The 25,849-nt window shown below is 33.2% G+C and overlaps 1 protein-coding gene across 1 annotated transcript in view; it reads right to left on the reverse strand.

The window, feature by feature from the left end:
* Positions 1 to 16,618: 16,618 nt before the first annotated feature.
* The window catches only part of LOC143059535 (mucolipin-3-like), a 55,643-nt gene continuing 46,412 nt past the window's right edge, over positions 16,619 to 25,849 (reverse strand). The window contains exons 10-14 of the mRNA XM_076233056.1: positions 21,159 to 21,272; positions 20,771 to 20,893; positions 19,028 to 19,234; positions 17,750 to 17,886; positions 16,619 to 17,016 (exon numbers count right to left, since the gene is read on the reverse strand). Of these exons, the coding sequence (XP_076089171.1) occupies positions 16,977 to 17,016; positions 17,750 to 17,886; positions 19,028 to 19,234; positions 20,771 to 20,893; positions 21,159 to 21,272 (621 nt within the window). The 3' untranslated portion in view covers positions 16,619 to 16,976. The remainder of the gene's footprint in view (positions 17,017 to 17,749; positions 17,887 to 19,027; positions 19,235 to 20,770; positions 20,894 to 21,158; positions 21,273 to 25,849) is intronic.

Below are 25,849 nucleotides of genomic sequence, written 5' to 3' on the forward strand. Positions count from 1 at the left end.
AATCGCAACTTATGCCATTGCAAAGCATGGGCTTAGTATTTATTTTTGTGTTTCATGTTACAGCTTTGAAACATGCTAGGTATTATACTTCTACTCTTTTTGTTTTTAATTGCTAAGCTTAAAAAACTCAGCCTTTTTCTAATTTCTAATTGCTGTGATTTATTGTTTTATGTTGCTGCTTAAATGTTGCTTTTAGCTTACTGCTCATGCATGTATATAATATATAATATAGTATTTCAATGAGTCCAGCCAAGGATTTGTATTATCATACAAATCCTTGGTTCAGCCCTGTTAAAAATGTGCATGCAATATATGTTCTATGTCTTTTGTGTTTTAATATTAGTATTGTGTATATTGTGTAAATGTATGTATTTGTCGGTTATGAAAGGTCAAAGACCTTATGTTTTTACTATTGTTATGTGACATGCCGAATTTAATATAAATAAAGCATTTGATTGAAGGATATATTTATTTAGGATTTTGAAAATTTTTGACACCATACCACACGAGCTATTAAAAATGATATTAACTTCACTTAAATTCTCCCTCGCCCTGCTCGTCCGAATTTAAAGCATTTAATTTCTAATTCAATAGGCTATAAACAAGACAAACACAGATATAGGATTAGTTGCTCGCAGTAACATCTTATTTTCTCTTGCGATACAATATTTCATTTTACTGAATTGTACATATTTCTTCAATCGAAACATTATATAAACACATGACATATAACATTGTTCCTCTTTCGCATCGTTTCTTTTCCCCCGGCTAATGCCTCCAACGCCTGTACGTACAATAAACATAGCAGCAACTGCACATATACCTATGTGACCAACTTCAATCCGACGTAACTGCGAGCACCTTCGATACTAATACATTTAAATCCCGAACTTTATATAGTACCTTTAAACCCCACCCATAAAAACCGCCAAAACTTTCCTCGTGCCTCCTGCACCTAACGTCAAACTTATAAATAGTACATACTGTTACAAAACCAGTATCCGAACTAGTTATACTAGTTCCCATCTGTAAATATTAACTACAAATAGCAAACGGGAAAACCCCTATTTCAAACAAAATAAAATACATTTAAATTCTCCCTCGCCCTGCTCGTCCGAATTTAAAGCATTTAATTTCTAATTCAATAGGCTATAAACAAGACAAACACAGATATAGGATTAGTTGCTCGCAGTAACATCGAAACAAAGGAAATGAAACCGTTCAGAATAAGATGCTGATATAAAAAGTCTTTTGAGATATTGCTAATTGAAGATAAATCTTCAACCACTAAACTGGACCAATATCAGTTTCAAGTCGACAATCGGAACGTCAAATACGACATATTGAACCGGAAGCTTCCGCAATAGATGGTTATGCAGACAAATATTTTGCAAATCTTGAATCGATGGATAATTTCTCAAACTGTTTTCCTTGATTCTGTAAATAGAAGAACACAATCAAAACTTCATACATACATGTACTTGTATCTTAATCAGATAAACATTAAAAACTCTATAGATATATACATATTTCATATCTATATACATCAACTTCTAATCATACTATGTGATTCTTTATGTTACACACTGCAACATAGCGCATGAAAGTCTAAACATATATGCATCTCAGATCTACATACATCAACTTCTAATCACACTGTGATCCTTTTATGTCACACTGCGCAACATAGCTCATGAAAGTCTAAACATATATGCATCTCAGATCTACACACATCAACTTCATATCACACTGTGTGATCCTATTGTTGCATTCATAAAAATCTAAACATATATATATATATATATATATATATATATTATATCAACAACAAAAAACAAAGTCTACAGTTATGTCTGAAGCTCTGACTTTGTACAAGGTTTCTTATTATCTATGTTACATTTTTATTATCGATTTTAAATTAAAAGTTTTCCACTCAATATGTTATGTACCATGTGTACGGACTGTAAAATATTACTGCTTACCGTTTTAAAATCTCTCCAAGTTGAACTCTTGGTACTGTCCGATTTATCTCACATAAAAACGGGCTACTTTTTATACCTACACCTGCATATTTGTGGCATCCGGGAAATAATTAGCACATGCATAAGGTCTCCAATATGGTACTAAAACTCTGAACGTTTTATAGTAAATGCGACCTGCTGATAAAATAAAATCAAAATTGTGGTATTTAATGAAAAAACATATAAAATTGATGATTATTACAAGTCTCATCTTCAAATCAATTGTATACATATATTTAATTATGTACAAAAGTTAATGCCTTCATATTTAATCTTTTGTTTTCTGTATATTAATTTAACAACATCCCATGGTGCATTGTGCAACCAATCACATCGCTCCCAGCGACAACATTCCATGGTGCACTACACTGTGCAACCAATCACATCGCTCCCAGCGACAACATTCCATGGTGCACTACACTGTGCAATCAATCACATCGCTCCCAGCGACAACATTCCATGGTGCACTACACTGTGCAACCAATCACATCGCTCCCAGCGACAACATTCCATGGTGCACTACACTGTGCAACCAATCACATCGCTCCCAGCGACCTAATAAAATAAATTTCATACATACCATTTCAAACTCGTCTTTAACTCGTATCGCTCTTCGATCGTGACAAAATCATCTCACAGCGAGAAGATTTAAACATATGTTGTTTCCATGTCTCAAATCTAGTACAAGTCTTACAAATTCTTTACCTGAACTTTGTACTGAAACAGTAATCAGATTTTATACAAAAGGTGGACACTGTAATATTTAGTGAGCATTTCATCTATCAACTTTTAAATAAAAGTTGCATGCTTAAAAGCTGATTTGTTTTTTATATTAATGAACTCCACATGGTTCACATGATGATTATTACAAGTCTCATCTTCAAATCAATTGTATACATATATTTAATAATGTACAAAAAGTTAATGCCTTCATATTTAATCTTTTGTTTTCTGTATATTATTAAATTAAAATTATACAACATCCCATGGTGCATTGTGCAACCAATCACATCGCTCCCAGCGACAACATTCCATGGTGCACTACACTGTGCAACCAATCACATCGCTCCCAGCGACAACCTTCGATGGTGCACTACACTGTGCAACCAATCACATCGCTCCCAGCGACAACATTCCATGGTGCACTACACTGTGCAACCAATCACAGCGCTCCCAGCGACAACATTCCATGGTGCACTACACTGTGCAACCAATCACATCGCTCCCAGCGATCTAATAAAATAAATTTCATACATACCATTTCAAACTCATCTGTAACTCGCATCACTCTCCGTGACAAAATCATCTCACTGCGAGAAGATTTAAACATATGTTGTTTCCATGTCTCAAATCTAGTACAAGTCTTACAAATTCTTTACCTGAACTTTGTACTGAAACAGTAATCAGATTTATACAAAAAGTGGACACTGTAATATTTAGTGAACATTTCATCTATCAACTTTTAAATAAAAGTTGCATGCTTAAAAGCTATTTTGTTTTTCATATTATTGAACTTAACATGATTCACATGGTTCAGTATTGAATGGAAATATATAACCAAATTTTGTAGTATTTTAAAATAAAATCATAAACCTGTAAAACGGTTTTTCGAACACAAATATATTGATTTTCGCTTCTAACTTAATAATACGTTCCAGGCATGATTTCAGAATGTAAATAAAGTCAACATTATACTCAACTCCGTCATGTGAAAACATGTTCCTCTTTCGCATCGTTTCTTTTCCCCCGGCTAATGCCTCCAACGCCTGTACGTACAATAAACATAGCAGCAACTGCACATATACCTATGTGACCAACTTCAATCCGACGTAACTGCGAGCACCTTCGATACTAATACATTTAAATCCCGAACTTTATATAGTACCTTTAAACCCCACCCATAAAAACCGCCAAAACTTTCCTCGTGCCTCCTGCACCTAACGTCAAACTTATAAATAGTACATACTGTTACAAAACCAGTATCCGAACTAGTTATACTAGTTCCCATCTGTAAACATTAACTACAAATAGCAAACGGGAAAACCCCTATTTCAAACAAAATAAAATACATAAATATTGCGTGCCGAAAAACACCTTGAATTTGACTAACGCCTTCCTTTATACAAGATCTTAGTGTTTTGTTGTGAACAGGATTCAAAACATCGACAGTCCTAACAGGAGTACCCCAAAGAATAGGCAGTTTCACAATAAATTTGAAGCCCGTCTTTGATTGCTGATAAAAAACTTCCGGTGGCGCTGAGTGAAGAAGTGTGGTTGGCCCAGAGCGTAAATTTTTACAAATTTTGAAGTGTTTAAAGTGAGCCGTGAGTCTCAAACTGCGGTTAAACAGTGTCAAACATTACATACTATCAATTTTCATGCAAAAACTGTGCTGACATTATAGATTTACGTTGGAAATTGACTTTATTTATCGAGTGTAAACAAGTCCGCCATTTTGTTTTTTGAAAAATGCCGGGATCGGCAACAAGAAGCTCTTCAACTTCTAGTTCATCAACAACTAGAAAAGGAAATAAGGATAAAGGAATAAAAGATATGAAGGAAGGCTGGTCATGTAAGTCATGTCAGAAGGTATTTAAAGGAGAAGATGACAAGATTGTGCAATGTGAGTACTGTACTTTTTATTATTGCAATCAATGTTTGAAACTCTCTGATGATGATTATGAGCATTTTAAATCACCAGCTCTGCACTGGTTTTGTGCAGCATGCGAGACGAAAGTTATGAAAAATTTGAGAACTGATCATGAAGTTGAGGCTAGGTGTGCAAAATTCCTAGAGGCTATGGAGGGAAGGGTATCAAAGCTTGAGGAACAAATTAAAAACAAAGTTGATGAATCCAAGGTCAAAGATCTAATACAGGAACTTGCTAGTAGTACCGACACAAATGAGGCAGCAGCCAAAGTGGTTGAGTCTGTAAATCAGAAAGTTTCAGATTTGAGAGATAGTGCACTGCGTGAAAAGAATATAATCATATTTGGTGCAGCAGAATCAGAAGCAGATGAAGGTAAAGATAGACAGGTTGAAGACACAAACTTTGTAAATAGTCTTTTTGATTTTCTTGATTCTGATAACAACAACGTTAAAAAAGTGACAAGGTTAGGTCGTCGTAGAAAAGAAGATGAAAATAGTGATTCAACTGACACACAAAATGACTTAAAACCGAGACCGATAAGGGTCATCTTAAAAGATGCAGAAGCAAAACAAGAACTGTTGAAAAAATTGTCAAAATTAAAATCACTTGATGAGTCAGACCCTCTAAAGAAATTGAGTATAACACAGGATATGTCAAAGTCAGAAAGGGAAGCTAATAAACTAAAACTTCAGGAAGCAAAGGATTTAAATGAAAAAGATAATTCGGGGAAATTCAAGTACATTGTAAGAGGCCCACCGTGGGAAAGGCGTGTCGTAAAAGTGCAGAGAACATAGACTTAAATAGAAATGTACATAAACCTGTAAATATGTTACATGTTCAAAGTTCCAGTTCAGTTAAGTTAGTTAATGATTTTAATCACCAGGGTTTATGTTGTATATACACAAATGCAGATAGCTTTATGAATAAGCTTGACGAGTTTAAAACTAGGTTCTTATGCGATGCTAAGACACCAGACATTATAGCTATTACAGAGGTCGTCCCAAAGAATATGAGATATATTTTAACAAAGGCAGAATTAAATTTAAATGGATATGAGTTATTTCCAAGTAATTTTCCTGGCAAGGCAAAGAGAGGAATTATAGTCTATATAAAAAATTCTATCAATGCAACAGAGGTAGATATTGACTCTGAATTTGAAGAAAGTGTATGGATCAAGATTCCATTATTAGGACATGACAATTTATTATATGGATGTATATATAAAAGTCCATCATCAGATGAAAGTAAACACAAGGCTTTAAATGATTTATTAAACAAAGCAAGTAACCTTGGTCACAATTTCACTCATATTTTGATAAATGGGGATTTCAATTTTCCAGATATAGATTGGGAGAACTGGACTGCCAAGAATGAAACAAGTACAGAATTTATAGAATGTCTTAGAGAGAACTTTTTACATCAGATGGTAGCTAAGCCAACAAGAATTAGGATCAATCAAGAGCCTTCCATACTAGATTTGATAAGAGTAAATGACCTTAATAATATAGCAAATATCGAACACTTGGACCCTTTAGGAGCTAGTGACCATTGCGTTTTAAAATATGATTATATGTGTTACTTTAAATACACAGAATGTGCTATAGAAAGATTAAATTACTATAAAGCCGACTACGTTGCTTTGCGGCAAGAGTTAAATATAGATTGGGAAAAAGAACTAGAACATAAAAATACAAATGATATGCTCAAAGCTTTTATGGATAAGTTCAACCAGGCTGTGAGTAAACATGTACCAAAGAGCCGACCTAAAAATTCCAAAGGTAATACAACACTTAGTAAAGAGACTCTTAGTAGTGTTAGACGTAAACATAGACTTTGGGAAAGATATATGGAAAAAAAGAGTGAAGAGAGCCATATGGAATTTTGCAAGGCAAGAAACAAGGTTAAAAAATTAACAAGAAAAGAGAGAAAGGACAAGGAAAGAGAAGTTGCAGAAACAGCAAAAACTAATAGTAAAAACTTTTGGAAATATGTTAACGCGAAAAGGAAATCCAAATCTGGTGTATCAGAACTACATAAAACAGAGAACAACACATTAACAGTGGCAAGTAGTGACTCAGACAAAGCAGAAGTTCTTGCTGATTTTTTTAGTAGTGTGTTCACTAATGAAAATGACAATAATATGCCGGCAATGGAAAAGGTAGATTATAGCCATCAGTCAAGTGATGATTTATTTAATAAAGAAGAAGTGAGAAAATTGTTACTAAATCTGAATATAACAAAATCACCAGGACCAGATAGAGTCCATCCAAAACTACTATTTGAATTAGCTTCTGTTGTTGACAAACCGTTATGTATGATTTTCAACAGCTCATTTGTAAATGGGGAGGTACCTGAGGATTGGAAGATCGCTATAATAACTGCTTTATTTAAGAAGGGAGATAAGAAATCAGCTTCAAACTACCGTCCAGTAAGTCTCACCAGCATTCTATGTAAAATTATGGAGAAACTTATCCGAAAGAGAATAATTGAACACATGGATAGACAGAATTTATTTAGCAATCAACAGTTTGGCTTCATGGGTGGTAGATCAACTTCACTTCAGTTGCTAAAAGTCCTAGACAAGTGGACAAAGGTACTTGACAAAGGAGGTATATTACACTCTATCTATATGGACTTCATGAAAGCGTTTGACAAGGTGCCACATATGAGACTACTACACAAGATTAAACACTATGGTATAAGTGAGCAAACTACAAACTGGATAAAAAGTTTCCTCAGTAATAGACAACAGTGCGTACAGGTCAATGGGTCGAGATCAAGTTGGAGGAACGTAACCAGTGGAATTCCACAAGGCTCTGTATTGGGACCAATTTTGTTCGTTCTTTTTATTAATGACTTGCCAAACAATGTTATATCCGATGTATTCATGTTTGCAGACGATACCAAACTATTTAGAGAAATAGTCGATCAGAGCGATCAAAACCTTATTCAGGAAGACCTCGACATCCTATTTGATTGGAGCAAAACTTGGCTACTGAAATTCCACCCAGACAAGTGTAAAGTTCTACCGATTAGTGGAAGGAATACAATACACGAACACCCAAACTACACTATGAAAAAGTATGAAGGCGGACGCACTAACCTTGAAAATGTGGAATCAGAAAAGGATATTGGTGTAACTATTGACACAAATCTGACATTTGCAAAACATATCCAAAACCAAGTCAATAAAGCTAACCAGATCGTAGGCCTTACTCGCCGTTCCTTTGTCCACCTAGACAATCGTACATTTACCTTATTATTCAAGGCACTAGTAAGACCGAATCTGGAGTACGCAAACAGTATATGGTCACCCTACAGGAAGGCTGACATTACTAGTATTGAGAATGTGCAAAAGAGAGCGACCAAAATGCTGCCTACAATGAGAGACTTACCATACGAAGACCGCTTACGAAAACTCAAGCTTCCAACCCTCCGTTTCCGCCGCTTGCGAGGTGACATGATAGAGACGTACAAATTATTGACCGGGTTATATGACACTAGAGTCACAAGTGGTCTGCTAGAGATGCACAACACAACAAACACAACAAGAGGCCACTCGAAGAAACTTATGAAACAACGAAGTCGTCTGGATCTCAGGAAGTACTTTTTCACCAACAGAGTAGTAGATATATGGAACAGCCTCCCTGAAGAAGTTATTTCAGCAAAAACTTTAAACACTTTCAAAAACAGATTAGATAAATTTTGGGCCAACCAACCATTAATGTATGCTTTCGAAGCAGAATACGAAATTCTATCCGGAAGTGAGAAACGAACAATTAAATATAACGATGAAGTAGAGCAGAATATATTGGTGCAACAGTGCCAGCGTTCTGAAGATCCATAGGTATCCATAGGTAAAAAAAATGTTAATAATTTAGAAAGAGGTTTCGTGGTGCACTTGGAAGACCCAGCAATATGCCGTTGTTTGTAAGGACACTTATGTAGTTTAGGTTTCCAATACAGTGATGGAAGATCCAGTTATACATCTTTGGTTGAAATTCCAAAGGAACACAGAAAAGACCTATGATTATCCAGGATTTCTTCTTTGGTAAGTGTCGTGAGGGTATATAAAAGAGGGACGAAAGATACCAAAGGGACATTCAAACTCATAAATCGAAAATAAACTGACAACACCATGGCTAAAAATGAAGAAGACAAACAGACAAACAATAGTACACATGACACAACATAGAAAACTAAAGAATAAACAACACGAACCCCACCAAAAACTAGGGGTGATCTCAGGTGCTCCGGAAGGGTAAGCAGATCCTGCTCCACATGTGGCACCCGTCGTGTTGCTTAGGTAGCACTCCACAGCTAGGTGTGTAGTTTCGCATTTTGGCCCCTGGATTTTTCAAATATGAGAGCTAGTGTGCAATAAAATTTATTTTTGGATAGCTGAGTATTAAAATAGCCTTTGTATTGGGTTTATATGAACATCAAGATTATGTAATGTATGTAATATAGGCTGTTTTCTGTATGACAGTCCGTATTTGTATGTCCCTACCATACATTGGTCCGGCAATTATTGTAATGTTTTTTTCCAACTTTTTATCGCACGAACTTTGTGATTGGATTTTACGAAAAAAATGAGGCGAAAGACACCCATTTTTTATTTGATCATTAGGAAGATTTATGAAAACAGTTTCTAAAAAGGTATCACTCAAAGGCATTGAAATTCTAGTTTGATCCAAATTTTGGGGGTGATATGTGACATGTCCACCCCCCTTTTTGCAATATTTTATGGTAAATAAATGCAGAATGTTGCCATGGATACACATCAAAGGAATTAATGTTCACTCTTTTAACTTTTGAAAATCAAATCTATGGAATATACTGATTACATACATATGCACATGTACAACACAAAGTTATCAATCATACATCTTCAACACAATGACAAAAAATTACATATTATAAGACAGTTGGTGCAAGATGGACACAAGCCTAACTTGAAAAACTTAGGAGGGTACAAATGTCAATTGTGTTCTTAAAAGCTTATGGTTGCAGTTTGATGACATGAACATTCAGGATGGAGTACTTTTGGAAATTGCACGTGATAATGACAGCAACAAACGTAGAGTGATAATACCCATCACAGAATGACGTCGAAAACTGAATATAGGCAACAGTATTATACCGCTGTTCGAAAGTCATTAATCAATTAAGAAACAAGAATGTGTCCAAAGTACACGGATGCCCCACTCGCGTTATCAATTTCCATGTTCAATGGACCGTGAAATTGGGTAAAAAATCTAATTTGGCCTAAAAAATAAGAAAGATCATATCATAAGGAACATGTGTACTAAGTTTCAAGTTGATTGGACTTCAGCTTCATCAAAAACTACCTTGACCAAAAACTTTAACCTGAAACTCACATTTTTAATTGCTATGTTCAGTGGACCTTGAAAATGGGGTAAAGAGTCTAATTTTGTTTTAAAATAAGAAAGATCATATCATAAGGAACATGTGTACTAAGTTTCAAGTTGATTGGACTTCAGCGTCATCAAAAACTACCTTGACCAAAAACTTTAACCTGAAGTGGGACGAACGGACGGACAGACGAACGGACGTACAGACGGAAGGACACACAGACCAGAAAACACAATGCCCCTCTACTATCGTAGGTGGGGCATAAAAACGAATCCGGGTTACAAACTAAAACTAAGGGAAACACATTAACTATAATAGGAATACAACGAAACAACAGAAACACTGAAGTGCAACAAAAAACCCAACAACCCCAAAAACAAAAACTAACGACAATGCAACACACACAGAAACGAACTACATATATAACAATTGCCATTTTCCTGACTTGGTACAGGACATTTTAGAAAAAAAAAATGGTGGGTTGAATCTGGTTCTTTGGCTAGCCAAACCTCCCGCTTTAATGGCAATGTTAATTATTAACACTAAAATGACAACATTACATGACAGAAATACAGTAAAAATAAATGCAAGAACATTCAGGACACAGAAATACTCAACTAAACAATACAAAGATTTTTTGTGGTATTCAAACGTTCTATTTGGCTTGTTGGTTTGTCAAAGATGTTGCTCAAAAATCTGTATGCAAGCATATTTTAAATACAGATGTAAAACGACTTAAAAGTTACTAATGTTAAGACACAAGTTATTCTCATGGTTAGTTACTGAAGAAGTAAGTTGTTTTATGATATATAAATTTGTGGTTTTTGAATGATATGCCTCGAGGCAATACCTGCATAAGAGTTTGAGACTGAAAAAATGTCCACTTGTGCTCAATTGATTTCGGTAAATTAAAGGACCATTGCCTGGAGGCTTGTTTAATGTGCTGAAAATAGTTTACCTGTTTTATTTTACTAGGGTAAGCAATATTACTTTTAAGTTAAATCATTGTTATACAAACTCGTTTAGTTTGTGTACTTTGTTGACATATATCAAATTGTTTTACATTTGTCATTGTGTGGTCTTATTGAGCTTGCTATGCGGAATGGGATTTTCTCATTATTTAAGGCTTTACAGTAACCCACTCACTGTTGCTTACTTCTACAACATTTGTTCTCTGTTGAAGAGTTGTCTTATTGGTAATCATATCACATCTTATTTTTTTCCTAAATTTTGATACTTGTATTTTTTTTTTATCTCTATTTGGTAACAAGACTGTAAGTTATGCTTTATACAGTTGTTGTTACAGCGAAGAGAACATTTTTATGCCCCACCTACGATAGTAGAGGGGCATTATGTTTTCTGGTCTGTGCGTCCGTTCGTCCGTCTGTTCGTTCGTTCGTTCGTCTGTTCGTTCGTCCGTCTGTCCCGCTTCAGGTTAAAGTTTTTGGTCAAGGTAGTTTTTGATGAAGTTGAAGTCCAATCAACTTGAAACTTAGTACACATGTTCCTTATGATATGATCTTTCTAATTTAAATGCCAAATTAGAGTTTTGACCCCAATTTTACGGTTCACTGATAGAAAATGATAGTGCAAATTTCAGGTTAAAGTTTTTGGCTTCAGGTTAAAGTTTTTGGTCAAGGTAGTTTTTGATGAAGTTGAAGTCCAATCAACTTGAAACTTAGTATACGTGTGCCCTATGATATGATCTTTCTAATTTAAATGCCAAATTAGAGTTTTTACCCCAATTTTACGGTTCACTGAACATAGAAAATGATAGTGCAAATTTCAGGTTAAAGTTTTTGGCTTCAGGTTAAAGTTTTTGGTCAAGGTAGTTTTTGATGAAGTTGAAGTCCAATCAACTTGAAACTTAGTATACATGTGCCCTATGATATGATCTTTCTAATTTAAATGCCAAATTAGAGTTTTGACCCCAATTTTACGGTTCACTGAACATAGAAAATGATAGTGCAAATTTCAGGTTAAAGTTTTTGGTCAAGGTAGTTTTTGATGAAGTTGAAGTCCAATCAACTTGAAACTTAGTATACATGTGCCCTATGATATGATCTTTCTAATTTAAATGCCAAATTAGAGTTTTGACCCCAATTTTACGGTTCACTGAACATAGAAAATGATAGTGCAAATTTCAGGTTAAAGTTTTTGGCTTCAGGTTAAAGTTTTTGGTCAAGGTAGTTTTTGATGAAGTTGAAGTCCAATCAACTTGAAACTTAGTATACATGTGCCCTATGATATGATCTTTCTAATTTAAATGCCAAATTAGAGTTTTTACCCCAATTTTACGGTTCACTGAACATAGAAAATGATAGTGCAAATTTCAGGTTAAAGTTTTTGGTCAAGGTAGTTTTTGATAAAGTAGAAGTCCAATCAACTTGAAACTTAGTATACATGTTCCCTTTGATAAGATCATTCTAATTTTAATGCCAAATTAGAGAATTTATTCCAATTTCACAGTCCTTTAAACATAGAAAATGATAGTGTGAGTGGGGCATCCGTGTACTGTGGACACATTCTTGTTTACTTATGTTATGATTTTTTGTATTGTATATTTGCCTCAGTATTTACTGTCATGCAATAAAGAATGAAAACAAGTTCTTGGTAAAAAATACACTTGTTATTTTCATTTATTACACAAATATTTCTGTGAACAAAATATATCAAAGTAGAATTTTATCTTTTGTAATACTCACTTCATTTTACATATCTTCCACTTCTAAAGAATTTAAAAACAAATTTCTTCAACACACCAAAAGTTTAAACTGGCAACATTATAGAACAATTGCAAATTAGTTTGTTATACTATATAAAAAAAAAATCATATTGTTATTCAAATAACAACAATAAAATATTTATACAGTATTCTTATTCTCAAAACCACAGTGAAAGTTATTATTTTTGTGAACAAACATATTTACACTTTTGGTATTTAGCTGTATCTTGCCTCCGAATGACCTTAGATCGACTCCAAATCACCTTTTGACATTAAACAACAATCACTTTTAAATTGTGACGTCAAATATTTTAAATTATGATGTCAAAGTTTACGGGAACCTGTATGATTTTACGTAATGGCGGACAAATTTGCATACAAGTGTAAATAAGTCTATTTGGCCTAGATGGTTGATGATCTATTATTAATGACAGTTAAAAACTAACGCACATACTAAATGCAGAGTAAAATATAGTTAAATATACACAAAGGCCTGATCCAGAAAATTTAATGTATCTAAGAATACAATATCATCATTAGTATTTTTTCGTTACAGAACATAAGGGATCATAGGTTGCAGCCACAAGTTTCCTCATACTTTTATGTTATAAAAATGCAGACAATCATCATGTTTGACCATCTGACTTCCAAACATAGAATGTACTCTTATGAGAATAGATTTGTCTTAGATATAAGTAAGGCTTTGACTGTGTCATGTGTTGTAGGTAACTTTTCCCAGCTTCATGATATGTGATAGGGTTGAGAAACTACGATGAAATATATGACTTCTGATTGAAATACAGGTATTTACTGTAAAAGCAGAAATTTTTCGTGCAAAATTTAATTTGTTTATTTCTTGGAAAGAATATATCCCCGAAAAATTAAAACCCCCACAGAATTTTACCTATAAATAATATCACTTCCATTAACTGAAAACCAAGAAATTAAATCCCCATGAAATCTTATATAGAGACAAAACCACAAAATTTTTAATCCCATGAAAATTAATGTTTCTTCAGTACATGTATTATCAATCAAATTTTGATTATTTACACAGATGCAATTTAAAACTAAAGTCATATATATTTGTTTAAATCTATTTATCACTCTAGGAAATAGTACAAGCATGTTAGCAATAGACAAATATTTTGTCAAAAAACATATGAAAAGTTTTTGCATTTTTTTACTTGAACAAGGGTGAGGTTATCAATGTCTCATCTTCTCATCCATACCACAAACAGGTAGAAGTAGATGTTCTTTGATATAAGATAACCAATATACCATAGAACAAGAATGTAATTAAATACAGATTAACATAGGGCCTTCAACAATCAGCAAACCCCATACCAAAAAGTCAGCTATAAAAGACAATACAATAACAAAATCTTTGAGTTTAAAGTGAGTCAACTCGATTATTTGATGTAAAGCATTTGAAAATTTTATAAATTAGGGTTAATTTCAACAGGAATTTAAATCATCAAAGACAGCTCTTGGAAATGTAAGTCTTTGATGAGTACACTCTTTGGAATTAAAATCAAATAATGTTTTTCTCCTTTTAATACAGTTTTTTAAAATCATATTCAGTGAAATATTAAGTCCATAAATATAAAACTAATGCGTTTAAAAAATCAACCTCTCTGTTAAAAGCTCATGTTATGTTTGTACACTATGCAGACTTTAAATAAAGCTTATTTATTATAATAACCTACAAACAGAATACACTAAACAGTGTTTTTAAGTTACTTACATTTAATAGCACTGTAATTATCAACAAAAACATTAATTACATAGTAATTCTTGACATTACATTAAATAACACAGTAATTATTGATATTACATTAAATAACATGGTAATAATATATTTACAATCATCACAATTTTATACATGACATTAAATATATTAAAAACATTGCACATCTTTACAGCACCAACATGATACACTAAAAGAGAGAAATAATGGACATTCCTGAGTAATGGATTTTAATATCTGACATGCATTTGTACCATCTATAAATATAATTTGAAGGGTCATGTAGAATTGTATTTAAAGATAGTTCTAACAGCTATTTTTGCCCCATGAGTGAAGAAAATTGTATTTGAAATCACCTAGTGACAATCTGAAAGTTTCAAATTGTAAGTGGTCATTTGCAGTATTTCCAAAATCATTATTGATTCTAGAACACTAGAAAAAAGAATCTTCCCTTGTCATGAACTGGAAATTAAAAAAAAAATGAATTAATCAAAAAGATGCGGGTGAAAGATGTTGGCAGGGAAGTGGGGAAATCTTACATTTATAAATATTGCAAATGAATACAACTCTAAAAGTATATAGTGCTGTAACTTTGTGAGATATTGTTAAAAATATTGAACACTTTAATATTGGAAGGATTTTAGCTGGAAAAATACCAGCAGCAGTCTGAAAACCAAATCTGAACAAATAATTTATTCCTGCCTTTATGCATGATAAGAGGGTACAATTAGATGTTAAGAATGATGCGAGTATTCTGCATTAAACCATTATATTTTGATATAAATGGAGGGTAAAGATGAATCACATTTATTTGCAAAAATGCACTTTTTCCTTAATCACCCAAAATTATTACCCAACAAGAATGTGTCCACAGTACACGGATGCCCCACTCACACTATCATTTTCTATGTTTAAAGGACTGTGAAATTGGAATAAATTCTCTAATTTGGCATTAAAATTAGAATGATCTTATCAAAGGGAACATGTATACTAAGTTTCAAGTTGATTGGACTTCTACTTTATCAAAAACTACCTTGACCAAAAACTTTAACCTGAAGCCAAAAACTTTAACCTGAAATTTGCACTATCATTTTCTATGTTCAGTGAACTGTAAAATTGGGGTCAAAACTCTAATTCGGCATTTAAATTAGAAAGATCATATCATAGGGCACATGTATACTAAGTTTCAAGTTGATTGGACTTCAACTTCATCAAAAACTACCTTGACCAAAAACTTTAACCTGAAGCCAAAAACTTTAACCTGAAATTTGCACTATCATTTTCTATGTTCAGTGAACCGTAAAATTGGGGTCAAAACTCTAATTTGGCATTTAAATTAGAAAGATCATATCATAGGGCACATGTATACTAAGTTTCAAGTTGATTGGACTTCAACTTCATCAAAAACTACCTTGACCAAAAACTTTAACCTGAAATTTGCACTATCATTTTCTATGTTCAGTGAACCGTAAAATTGGGGTCAAAACTCTAATTTGGCATTTAAATTAGAAAGATCATATCATAGGGCACACGTATACTAAGTTTCAAGTTGATGGGACTTCAACTTCATCAAAAACTACCTTGACCAAAAACTTTAACCTGAAGCCAAAAACTTTAACCTGAAATTTGCACTATCATTTTCTATGTTCAGTGAACCGTAAAATTGGGGTCAAAACTCTAATTTGGCATTTAAAATAGAAAGATCATATCATAGGGCACATGTATACTAAGTTTCAAGTTGATTGGACTTCAACTTCATCAAAAACTACCTTGACCAAAAACTTTAACCTGAAGCCAAAAACTTTAACCTGAAATTTGCACTATCATTTTCTATCAGTGAACCGTAAAATTGGGGTCAAAACTCTAATTTGGCATTTAAATTAGAAAGATCATATCATAAGGAACATGTGTACTAAGTTTCAAGTTGATTGGACTTCAACTTCATCAAAAACTACCTTGACCAAAAACTTTAACCTGAAGCGGGACAGACGGACGAACGAACAGACGAACGAACGAACGAACGAACAGACGGACGAACGGACGCACAGACCAGAAAACATAATGCCCCTCTACTATCGTAGGTGGGGCATAAAAAGGTTCATTATTTCAAAATTAAATAAATGCAAATAAAAATTTATAGACTGTATTTAATCTTAAAATATGACTGAAATAAATAAAATGAATACTATAAGGAATGACCCTTTTGTTGGAATGTGAAATGAGTATTAGTCAATAATGTAAAGTTTGAATATAAGATTAAAATTGAACTGTTGTATAAATGTATAACACATGTATTAAACATCAGATTCAGTAACTGAGAAACATAATGGTTTGTTCTCTGGCACTTTCTTTAATCCACAAATTTCTAGTAAATTCATGATCATTGTAATTCCCTTGCACCTTCTTTAATCCACAAATATAATTTCTAGTAAACTTGACTACAGCAGAAAGATTCTATAACAAACTGGTATACTCTCCTGGTTGATCTGCATTTCTGAAAAAAAAAATACATAATACAAAAAGGAAAAAAATAAAAATACCAAACTCTATGAAAAATTCAAAACAGAAAGTCCCTTATCAGATGGCAGAATCAAAAGCTTAAACACATCAAATGAATCGAAAACGACTAATATTCCTAAATTGGTACAGGCCTTTCTTATAAATCTGGTTTTATAGCTAGCTAAACCTCTCACTTGTATGGCAGTCAAATTAACAAAGCTGTTTTGATGACAACTTCTTTACCAGTCTGTATTTTAATATGGATCATTTGAAATTTTATTTCTCATTTTGTTAGTACTAATTGTTTGAGTCTGGCGTATAAAAAGAAATATCTCATGTAATTTTTAGGACACTAAAAAATCAATAAGGAAAAAAATCTTATTTTTACACTATTCTCTAGAAATTAAGTTCTTTAAAAACTTGTTATAGTTCAATAGTTTAAACATCTTTATTTTATGGTCTTATGCACTTCAAAAACTGTTAAGCTCAAAAAGTTATTTTAAACTAACACCATGTTGCATAGTGTCTCTTTTATGGTACTTTAAAGTTGTGTTAGATATATGAAGTTGTGGTATGATTGCCAATGAGACAACTCTCCATCTAAGTCACAATATATAAATGTAAACCTTTATAGGTCAGTCTTGTACAGTATTCAACATAGAGCACTGGCTCATTTTGAGGCACATAAGGATTGTTGACTCAAGGTCAGATAGATGTCCTGATCTTACCTTTTACAACAACATAAACAAGACCACAGACCACACCCGGTATCTTCTCCCCTGTATAAAGCTGACGTTGGGGGATCATTACATTTACATATAAACTCTGAGAGATCAGTCTTGGGAAAGCCACACTCATAATACTCCTACAAATAGACAATCATTATAATACCATTGTCTTTAAATATGTCATGTGTAGTATAACAAATCTATTGATCTTCTTAAATAATATATCTGTACTGGGTTTCTGGGTCAGCACTTATTGGACCATGAACTTTGGACATTCAACTTGTGGTGTAACCTAATAAATGCAGCAATCAAGTTTTATCATGATAGATTATATGTGGTTCAAGTACAACCCATCCACAAAACATGAAACCTACATACAACATCTTTCAATTTCAATGTTGACTTTTTCATAAAAATTGGTACACATAATCTTCAAACGTAATCAAATCTAATGCCATTTTAAAAAAGAGAGGTCCATGTACTATAAATTCAGAAACTATTGCGATGTTCTTATAATTAGAGAATTGCGACAGGGTTATAATCGTATTAATTTAAACTCACATTTTGAAATTTTTTATATGACTTGAATAGGATTTTTCTCAATATCTCATTTAAGTCTGAAATTACAAAATCGCAAAAAATAAATGCAGTAGCACGCAATAATTTCTGAATTTACAGTACTCGTTTTCAAGTTAAATAAGTTAAAATCATAAAAAGCAGTTGAAAAATGCTTCTTTTCCTGATATGTCACAATTCGATGTCACAGAAATAACAGTTTATGTTAGCAATGTCGTTACCTCCCCTGTTACTGTATCATATGCTCATGCATCAAACACATCAAAATTAAGAGATATAAATTTGGCAGATATCAAAGCGTTTGAGATTCTGAGTCACCCATGTAATCTCAATTTGTTCTTAATAGGAATAAGATTAGTCTAAGGATAATACATCTTTCAGACAGTTTCAGACATAGACTTCAATTTAAGAGTCAAAATTGGGGGTTACAATTGTACAAAGAAATATCTATACTTAAAAATAAACCTAATAAAAAAACTATATACTGTAAATTCAGAAATTATTGCTTGCATTTAATATTGCGATTTTGTCATTTAAAACTTAAAGCGATTTTTATTTTTACGATTTTGAGAAAATCCTGTTTAGTTCATATAAAACATTTCAAAATGCCAATTTTAAATATTGTGTTTACAACTCATTTTTCCCAATAATAAAAACCTCTCAATAATTTCTAAATTTACAGTATATAGCCTCAATAATTACCTTTATAGTTTCATATGTATCCAGAATAACAGCAATAAACAAATTCAAAACACAGTAAATAAACAGCGAGATAAATATATACAGGTAGATCCGACTGAAATACCACACCACCATGTTCTTTGTCATTGTGGCCGAAAATGTCACAAACATATCATCTCCATTGATTAATGAATATAAACACTCGGAGGATGTACTCAGATGACGGAACTGAAATAAAGAAAAAAAGATATAAACACTCAGAGGATGTACTCAGATGACGGAACTGAAAAAAAGAAATCAAATAAAATGTCATAAATGTATAATATTTTTTAATTAAACACTCATATAGAAGGAATGAACAGAGAAACATACATTGATTCATGATTTTACAAAATACTACATAAATATACCAAATTAATGAAAGTCACCAAGGGTATCACCAGCCCAGTAGTCAGCACTTCGGTGTTGACATAAATATCAATTATATGGTCATTTTTATAATTTTCCTGATTACAAAACTTTGATTTTTTTTGAAAAATTAAGGATTTTCTTATCACAGGAATAGATTACAGTAACCGAATTTGGCACAACGTTTTGGAATTTTGGTTTTCAATGCTTTTCAACTTTGCACTTGTTTGGGTTTACAACTATTTTGATCTGAGCGTCACTGATGAGTCTTATGTAGACGAAACGTGCGTCTGGCGTATTAAATTATAATCTTGGTAACTTTAATAACTATTGTAAACATTTATTTCAAAAGAAGAATTTGAAAAAAAGATGTGTCTGTAGGACTCACACTATCATATGTCCTTGTTTAATGAAATTTGATATCAAGGTCAGCAAATAAAGATTTGGCATAACAATTAAAAGTTTACCTCATAGTGAACATGTGTTCTAATTTTTCAAGTTCATGCAATTAAATTTACAACCAACCCTACTGCAGCGGCAGTGTAGATTAACTGCAGCGGCAGTGTAAATTAACTGCAGCGGCAGTGTAGATTAACTGCAGCGGCAGTGTAGATTTCTCATAGTTCATTAAGGTCAAACATTGCAGAATCTAGCTTTATGATATATTAAATATTTCTCATCATTTATATAAATTAAATATTTTCCAGTAAAATCTTAGCAAACAGACAATAATAAATGATCAAATCAAATTACTATTAATAAGTCCAGTCCAAATAAAACATATCCACGGACACAATACCCACAATTATGTGGTATGGTCCTAGTTCAACCCATCCATATATCCTAACTTACCTTAATGTGGAATGGTCCATGTACAACCCATCCACATATATATCCTAACTTACCTTAATGTGGTATGGTCCAAGTACAACCCATCCATATATCCTAACTTACCTTTATGTAGTATGGTCCAAGTAAACTAATTCATATATCCTAACTTACCTTTATGTGGTATGGTCCAAGTACAACCCATCCATATATCCTAACTTACCTTTATGTAGTATGGTCCAAGTAAACTAATTCATATATCCTAACTTACCTTTATGTGGTATGGTCCAAGTACAACCCATCCATATATCCTAACTTACCTTTATGTGGTATGGTCCAAGTACAACCCATCCATATATCGGATTATCCTAACTTACCTTTATGTAGTATGGTCCAAGTACAACCCATCCACATATATATCCTAACTTACCTTAATGTGGTATGGTCCAAGTACAGCCCATCAATATGTATTAACTTACCTTAATGTGGTATGGTCCAAGTACATCCCATCCATATATCCTATCTTACCTTAATGTGGTATGGTCCAAGTACAACCCATCCACAAAACATGAAACCTACATACAACATCAGAGCTCCAACCAAAAATCTCATCATATTTGGAAATGCTTTCTTTAAAACAATACTGAGAATCTAAAAAGGAATTAAATAAAAATATAATGAATGCAATAATATATAAATACATTAATCTTAATATGTAACTAAGAACAAATCAATTTTTAAACACACAAATCTACCTTATTACCTCATTTTATTATCTATAATGATGTTTATTCTGTTAAGCCTTAGTGTTTTAAAAATCCTGGATATCTGACTGCCCCATACCTACTGATAACTTATATCAAACATTTTGAAGAATCCTTGATACCTGACTGTCCCATATCTATCTATAACTTACATTAAATGTTTTGAAGAATCCCAGATATCTAAGGACTCCTAACCATACCAGTATACTACCAGTTCCCAGAAACAAGCTACAGTTATCATAATTCTCTGAGGTACTCTGTGCATTCTGAAGATAAATAAACATTCAATAAAAAATTTGTCAAAATTAAGTCTGTCACATGTTAGTTTTTAAACCAATGTGGATTATACCTTATGAATGTTTGTTTTATGAAAGATCTACAAAACAACTCTGTACAAGCATATATTATAACTTTAAATTGTGAGAACTAAATCTGTAAAACAAGAACATGTGACCTAAGGAAACCATACCCTGATATTACATTGTCATTTCCATCTTCTGTGAACTACAAAAATTGGGTTAAAACCTAAATTTGGAATTTATTTTTAAAAGTTGACATCATATTGAACAAGTATACTTATTTTGTTGATGTGATTGAAACTTCAAGGTGAAATACTTTAATCCAAAACTTAAACATGATATGGTATGGACAGATGGACATACAAACCAACTCACAAACAGGAACAAATCATGCACCACTAATATCAGAGCATAAATTCTTTTACATTTTTATATACAGTGAGCTGTTTAAAATTCTTTGGCTAATCTTTTCCTAAAAGACTAGCATACTTTCAATGTTAAAACATGCAATGCTGAAAAAAAATTCCAAACCCAAATACCAAACATGATTTTAAATGAATATAAGTGTTGACAATGCTGGTGATGACTTTTCATTTAGTTAAAATAAGAGACAAACCAGTCTGTACCAGTACTATCCCCACTGTCATAAAATTGAGAATGGAAATGGGGAATGTGTCAAAGAGACAACAACCCGACCATAGAAAAAACAACAGCAGAAGGTCATCAACAGGTCTTCAATGTACCGAGAAATTCCTGCACCCGGAGGCGTCCTTCAGCTGGCCCCTAAACAAATATATACTAGTTCAGTGATAATGAACGTCATACTAATTTCCAAATTGTACACAAGAAACTAATATTAAAATAATACAAGACTAACAAAGGCCAGAGGCTTCTGACTTGGGACAGGCGCGAAAATGTGACGGGGTCAAACATGTTTATGAGATCTCAACCCTCCCCCTATACCTCTAGCCAATGTGGAAAAGTAAACTCATAACAATACGCACATTAAAATTCAGTCATGCCTACATTAACTTTACTATAGAAGAAAAATAGAAGTAGGATATAGTTAAATGAGACAGCAACCAATACACCCATCATGATAATCGTCATGAAACAGATTCTCCTTTTTTAGCTCACCTGGCCCAAAGGGCCAAGTGAGCTTTTCCCATCACTTTGCGCCCGGCGTCCGGCGTCCGTCATCCGTCGTCGTTAAAAATCTTCTCCTCTGAAACTACTGGGCCAAATTAAACCAAACTTGGCCACAATCATCATTGGGGTATCTAGTTTAAAAAATGTGTGGCGTGACCCGGCCAACCAACCAAGATGGCCCCAACAGCTAAAAATAGAACATAGGGGTAATATTCAGTTTTTGGCTTATAACTCAAAAACCAAAGCATTTAGAGCAAATCTGACATGAAGTAAAATTGATTATCAGGTCAACATCTATCTGCCCTGAAATTTTCAGATGAATCAGACAACCTGTTGTTGGGTTGCTGCCCCTGAATTGGTAATTTTCAGGAAATTTTGCTGTTTTTGGTTATTATCTTGAATACTATTATAGATAGAGATAAACTGTAAACAGCAATAATGTTCTTCAAAGTAAGATTTACAAATAAGTCAACATAACTGAAATGGTCAGTTGACCCCCTTTAGGAGTTATTGCCCTTTAGTCAATTTTTAACCATTTTTCGTAAATCTTAGTAATCTATTACAAAAATCTTCTCCTCTGAAACCACTGGGCCAAATTAAACCAAACTTGGCCACAATCATCATTGGGGTATCTAGTTTAAAAAATATGTGGCGTGACCCGGCCAACCAACCAAGATGGCCACCACAGCTAAAAATAGAACATAGGGGTAAAATTCAGTTTTTGGCTTATAACTCAAAAACCAAAGCATTGAGAGCAAATCTGACATGAATTAAAATTGTTTATCAGGTCAACATCTATCTGCCCTGAAATTTTCAGATGAATCGGACAACCTGTTGTTGGGTTGCTGCCCCTGAATTGGTAATTCAGGAAATAAGGAAATTTTGCTGTTTTTGGTTATTATCTTGAATATTATTATAGATAGAGATAAACTGTAAACAGCAATAATGTTCTTCAAAGTAAGATTTACAAATAAGTCAACATAACTGAAATGGTCAGTTGACCCCCTTTAGGAGTTATTGCCCTTTATAGTCAATTTTGAACCATTTTTCGTAAATCTTTTACAAAAATCTTCTCCTCTGAAACTACTGGGCCAAGTTCATTATAAATAGAGATAATTGTAAGCAGCAAGAATGTTCAGTAAAGTAAGATTTACAAACACATCACCATCACCAAAACACAATTTTGTCATGAATCCATCTGTGTCCTTTGTTTAATATTCACATAGACCAAGGTGAGCGACACAGGCTCTTTAGAGCCTCTAGTTTTAAATACCAGTTATATTTTCATGCTCTTATTTTTTCATCTCTTATTTAACTTACAAGCCAAATGAAAAGGTTCATCATCAAACACATTGTTAACACTATATACTTTACATAAACAGGTTCTTAAAATGTCAGCAACCCACATTTTTGGCAATTATTCTATACTTATTTTAATATATCGAATGATGCCTTTTTATATAAAAGCCCGCAGGTACTTGTTTAGCATTTCTACCTTATTCTTAAATTTCATGCTTTATCTACTTACCAATAACTTAATGAAAATAAACAGAAAGCAAGAATTAGTGAGGCGTTTGTAATCCATCACTGACCAAATTTCTTGTCACTTCATGTAGAACAAGAGGCTGTCACAACGACAGCAAACCGGATTTATTAATATTTATTTGTGTCCTGGCAATATCACAAGAACCATTATTGATGAATGGTGAAAGTGAAAATCGTCAATATCAAATTTGACCTCCATTTTGTCATCCGTATCAACATCTTAAAATTTGAAAAGCTTAGATTGAATGGTTCATGAGTAAATGCAACAACGTGAATGGAAACGCCATTTCACAATCTTTCAAGAACCATAACTCCTGAACGGTAAAAGTCAAAATCATCATTATTGAACTTGACCTCTAATTTGCCATCAGTAACAACATATAAAAATTTCAAAAGCTTTGGTTGAATGATTCATGAGAAAATGCACGGACACGACTGGAAACACCATTTTTCAATTTTTCAAGAACCATAACTCCTGAACGGTAAAAGTCAAAATCGTCATTATTGAACTTGACCTCTATTTTGTCATCAGTAACAACATATTAAAATTTGGGAAGCTTTGGTAAAACAGTTCATGTGTAAATGCATGGACACGACTGGAAACACCATTTTTCAATCTTTCAAGAACCTTAACTCCTGAACGGTAAAAGTCAAAATCGTCATTATTGAACTTGACCTCCATTTTGTCATCAGTAACAACATATTAAAATTTGGGAAGCTTAGGTAGAACAGTTCATGCGTAAATGCACAGACACGACTGGAAACTCCATTTTTCAATCTTTCAAGAACCATAACTCCTGAACGGTAAAAGTCAAAATCGCCATTATTGAACTTGACCTTCATTTAGTTGTCAGTAACAACATATTAAAATGTTAAAAGCTTTGGTTGAACGGTTCATGAGTTAATGCACGGACAACATTTGAGTGACGCCCGCCCGCCCGCCCGCCCGACCGACCGCCCGCCCGCCGTACATCCCCAAATCAATAACCGACATTTTTGTCACAAAAATCCGGTTAAAAATAGTTCACAGTTTGTTTCTTACACTTTTCATTGATCCAAGTTTATTTTTTTCCTTTTTTGAATACTGTAAACCAACTTATTTTAGCGAGTGATTTTATTGTCGCAACTTTCACCAGTAGAAAAATAACATGAAATTGTCCCAAATATGTTAAATTTGGATCCTCACTTAGTCAATTCCACCAAGAACATTTTAAAATCATGAAATCAGATCACTGTGAAGTGGGCTAAAATTTACAAAGATCATATCTTAGGGAACAGGTGTACAAAGTTTAAAGTTGATTGGACTTCCTAGATCAAAAACCTTTAACCTGAAGCATGACAGACGGTTGGACAAACAGATGAACAGATGCACGGACGTACATACCGAAAAACATAATGCAGGCTTAATTTGTGTGATTTTGCTTCTGATAATTGACAACTAGCAATTCAAAATAATAAGTCTATGATAAGTGAACAACTGTGATCAGTGTTTAGAGAAGATTGTGCTAAGCACATAATGAGGCAGTTGAATTGCAAGCAAGTAAATCAATCTTTAAAAGTCCTATTTGACCTGGAATATTAATTCAGTCCATTGTTGTAAGTTCAAAATTGTTCAAGTTGATAGGCAAACACATAAATAAGAGAAATAGAGCTATGTTTGTATAGATTTTCTTTTAAAATGTTAACATTTACAATCTGATTAAACCAAAATTAGAGACTTTAGTGAAATTTGACAAAATCATACAGATTTCAATTCAAGCCTAGAAAACATTGAGTGTATACTTTGACAAACTAAATATTCAAGTCAGAAACGTAAAATATTATAATAAAATGTAGTTTGAAATCATCTT

Source organism: Mytilus galloprovincialis, chromosome 1 (assembly GCF_965363235.1).
Source record: "Mytilus galloprovincialis chromosome 1, xbMytGall1.hap1.1, whole genome shotgun sequence".
NCBI lineage: Eukaryota > Metazoa > Mollusca > Bivalvia > Mytilida > Mytilidae > Mytilus > Mytilus galloprovincialis.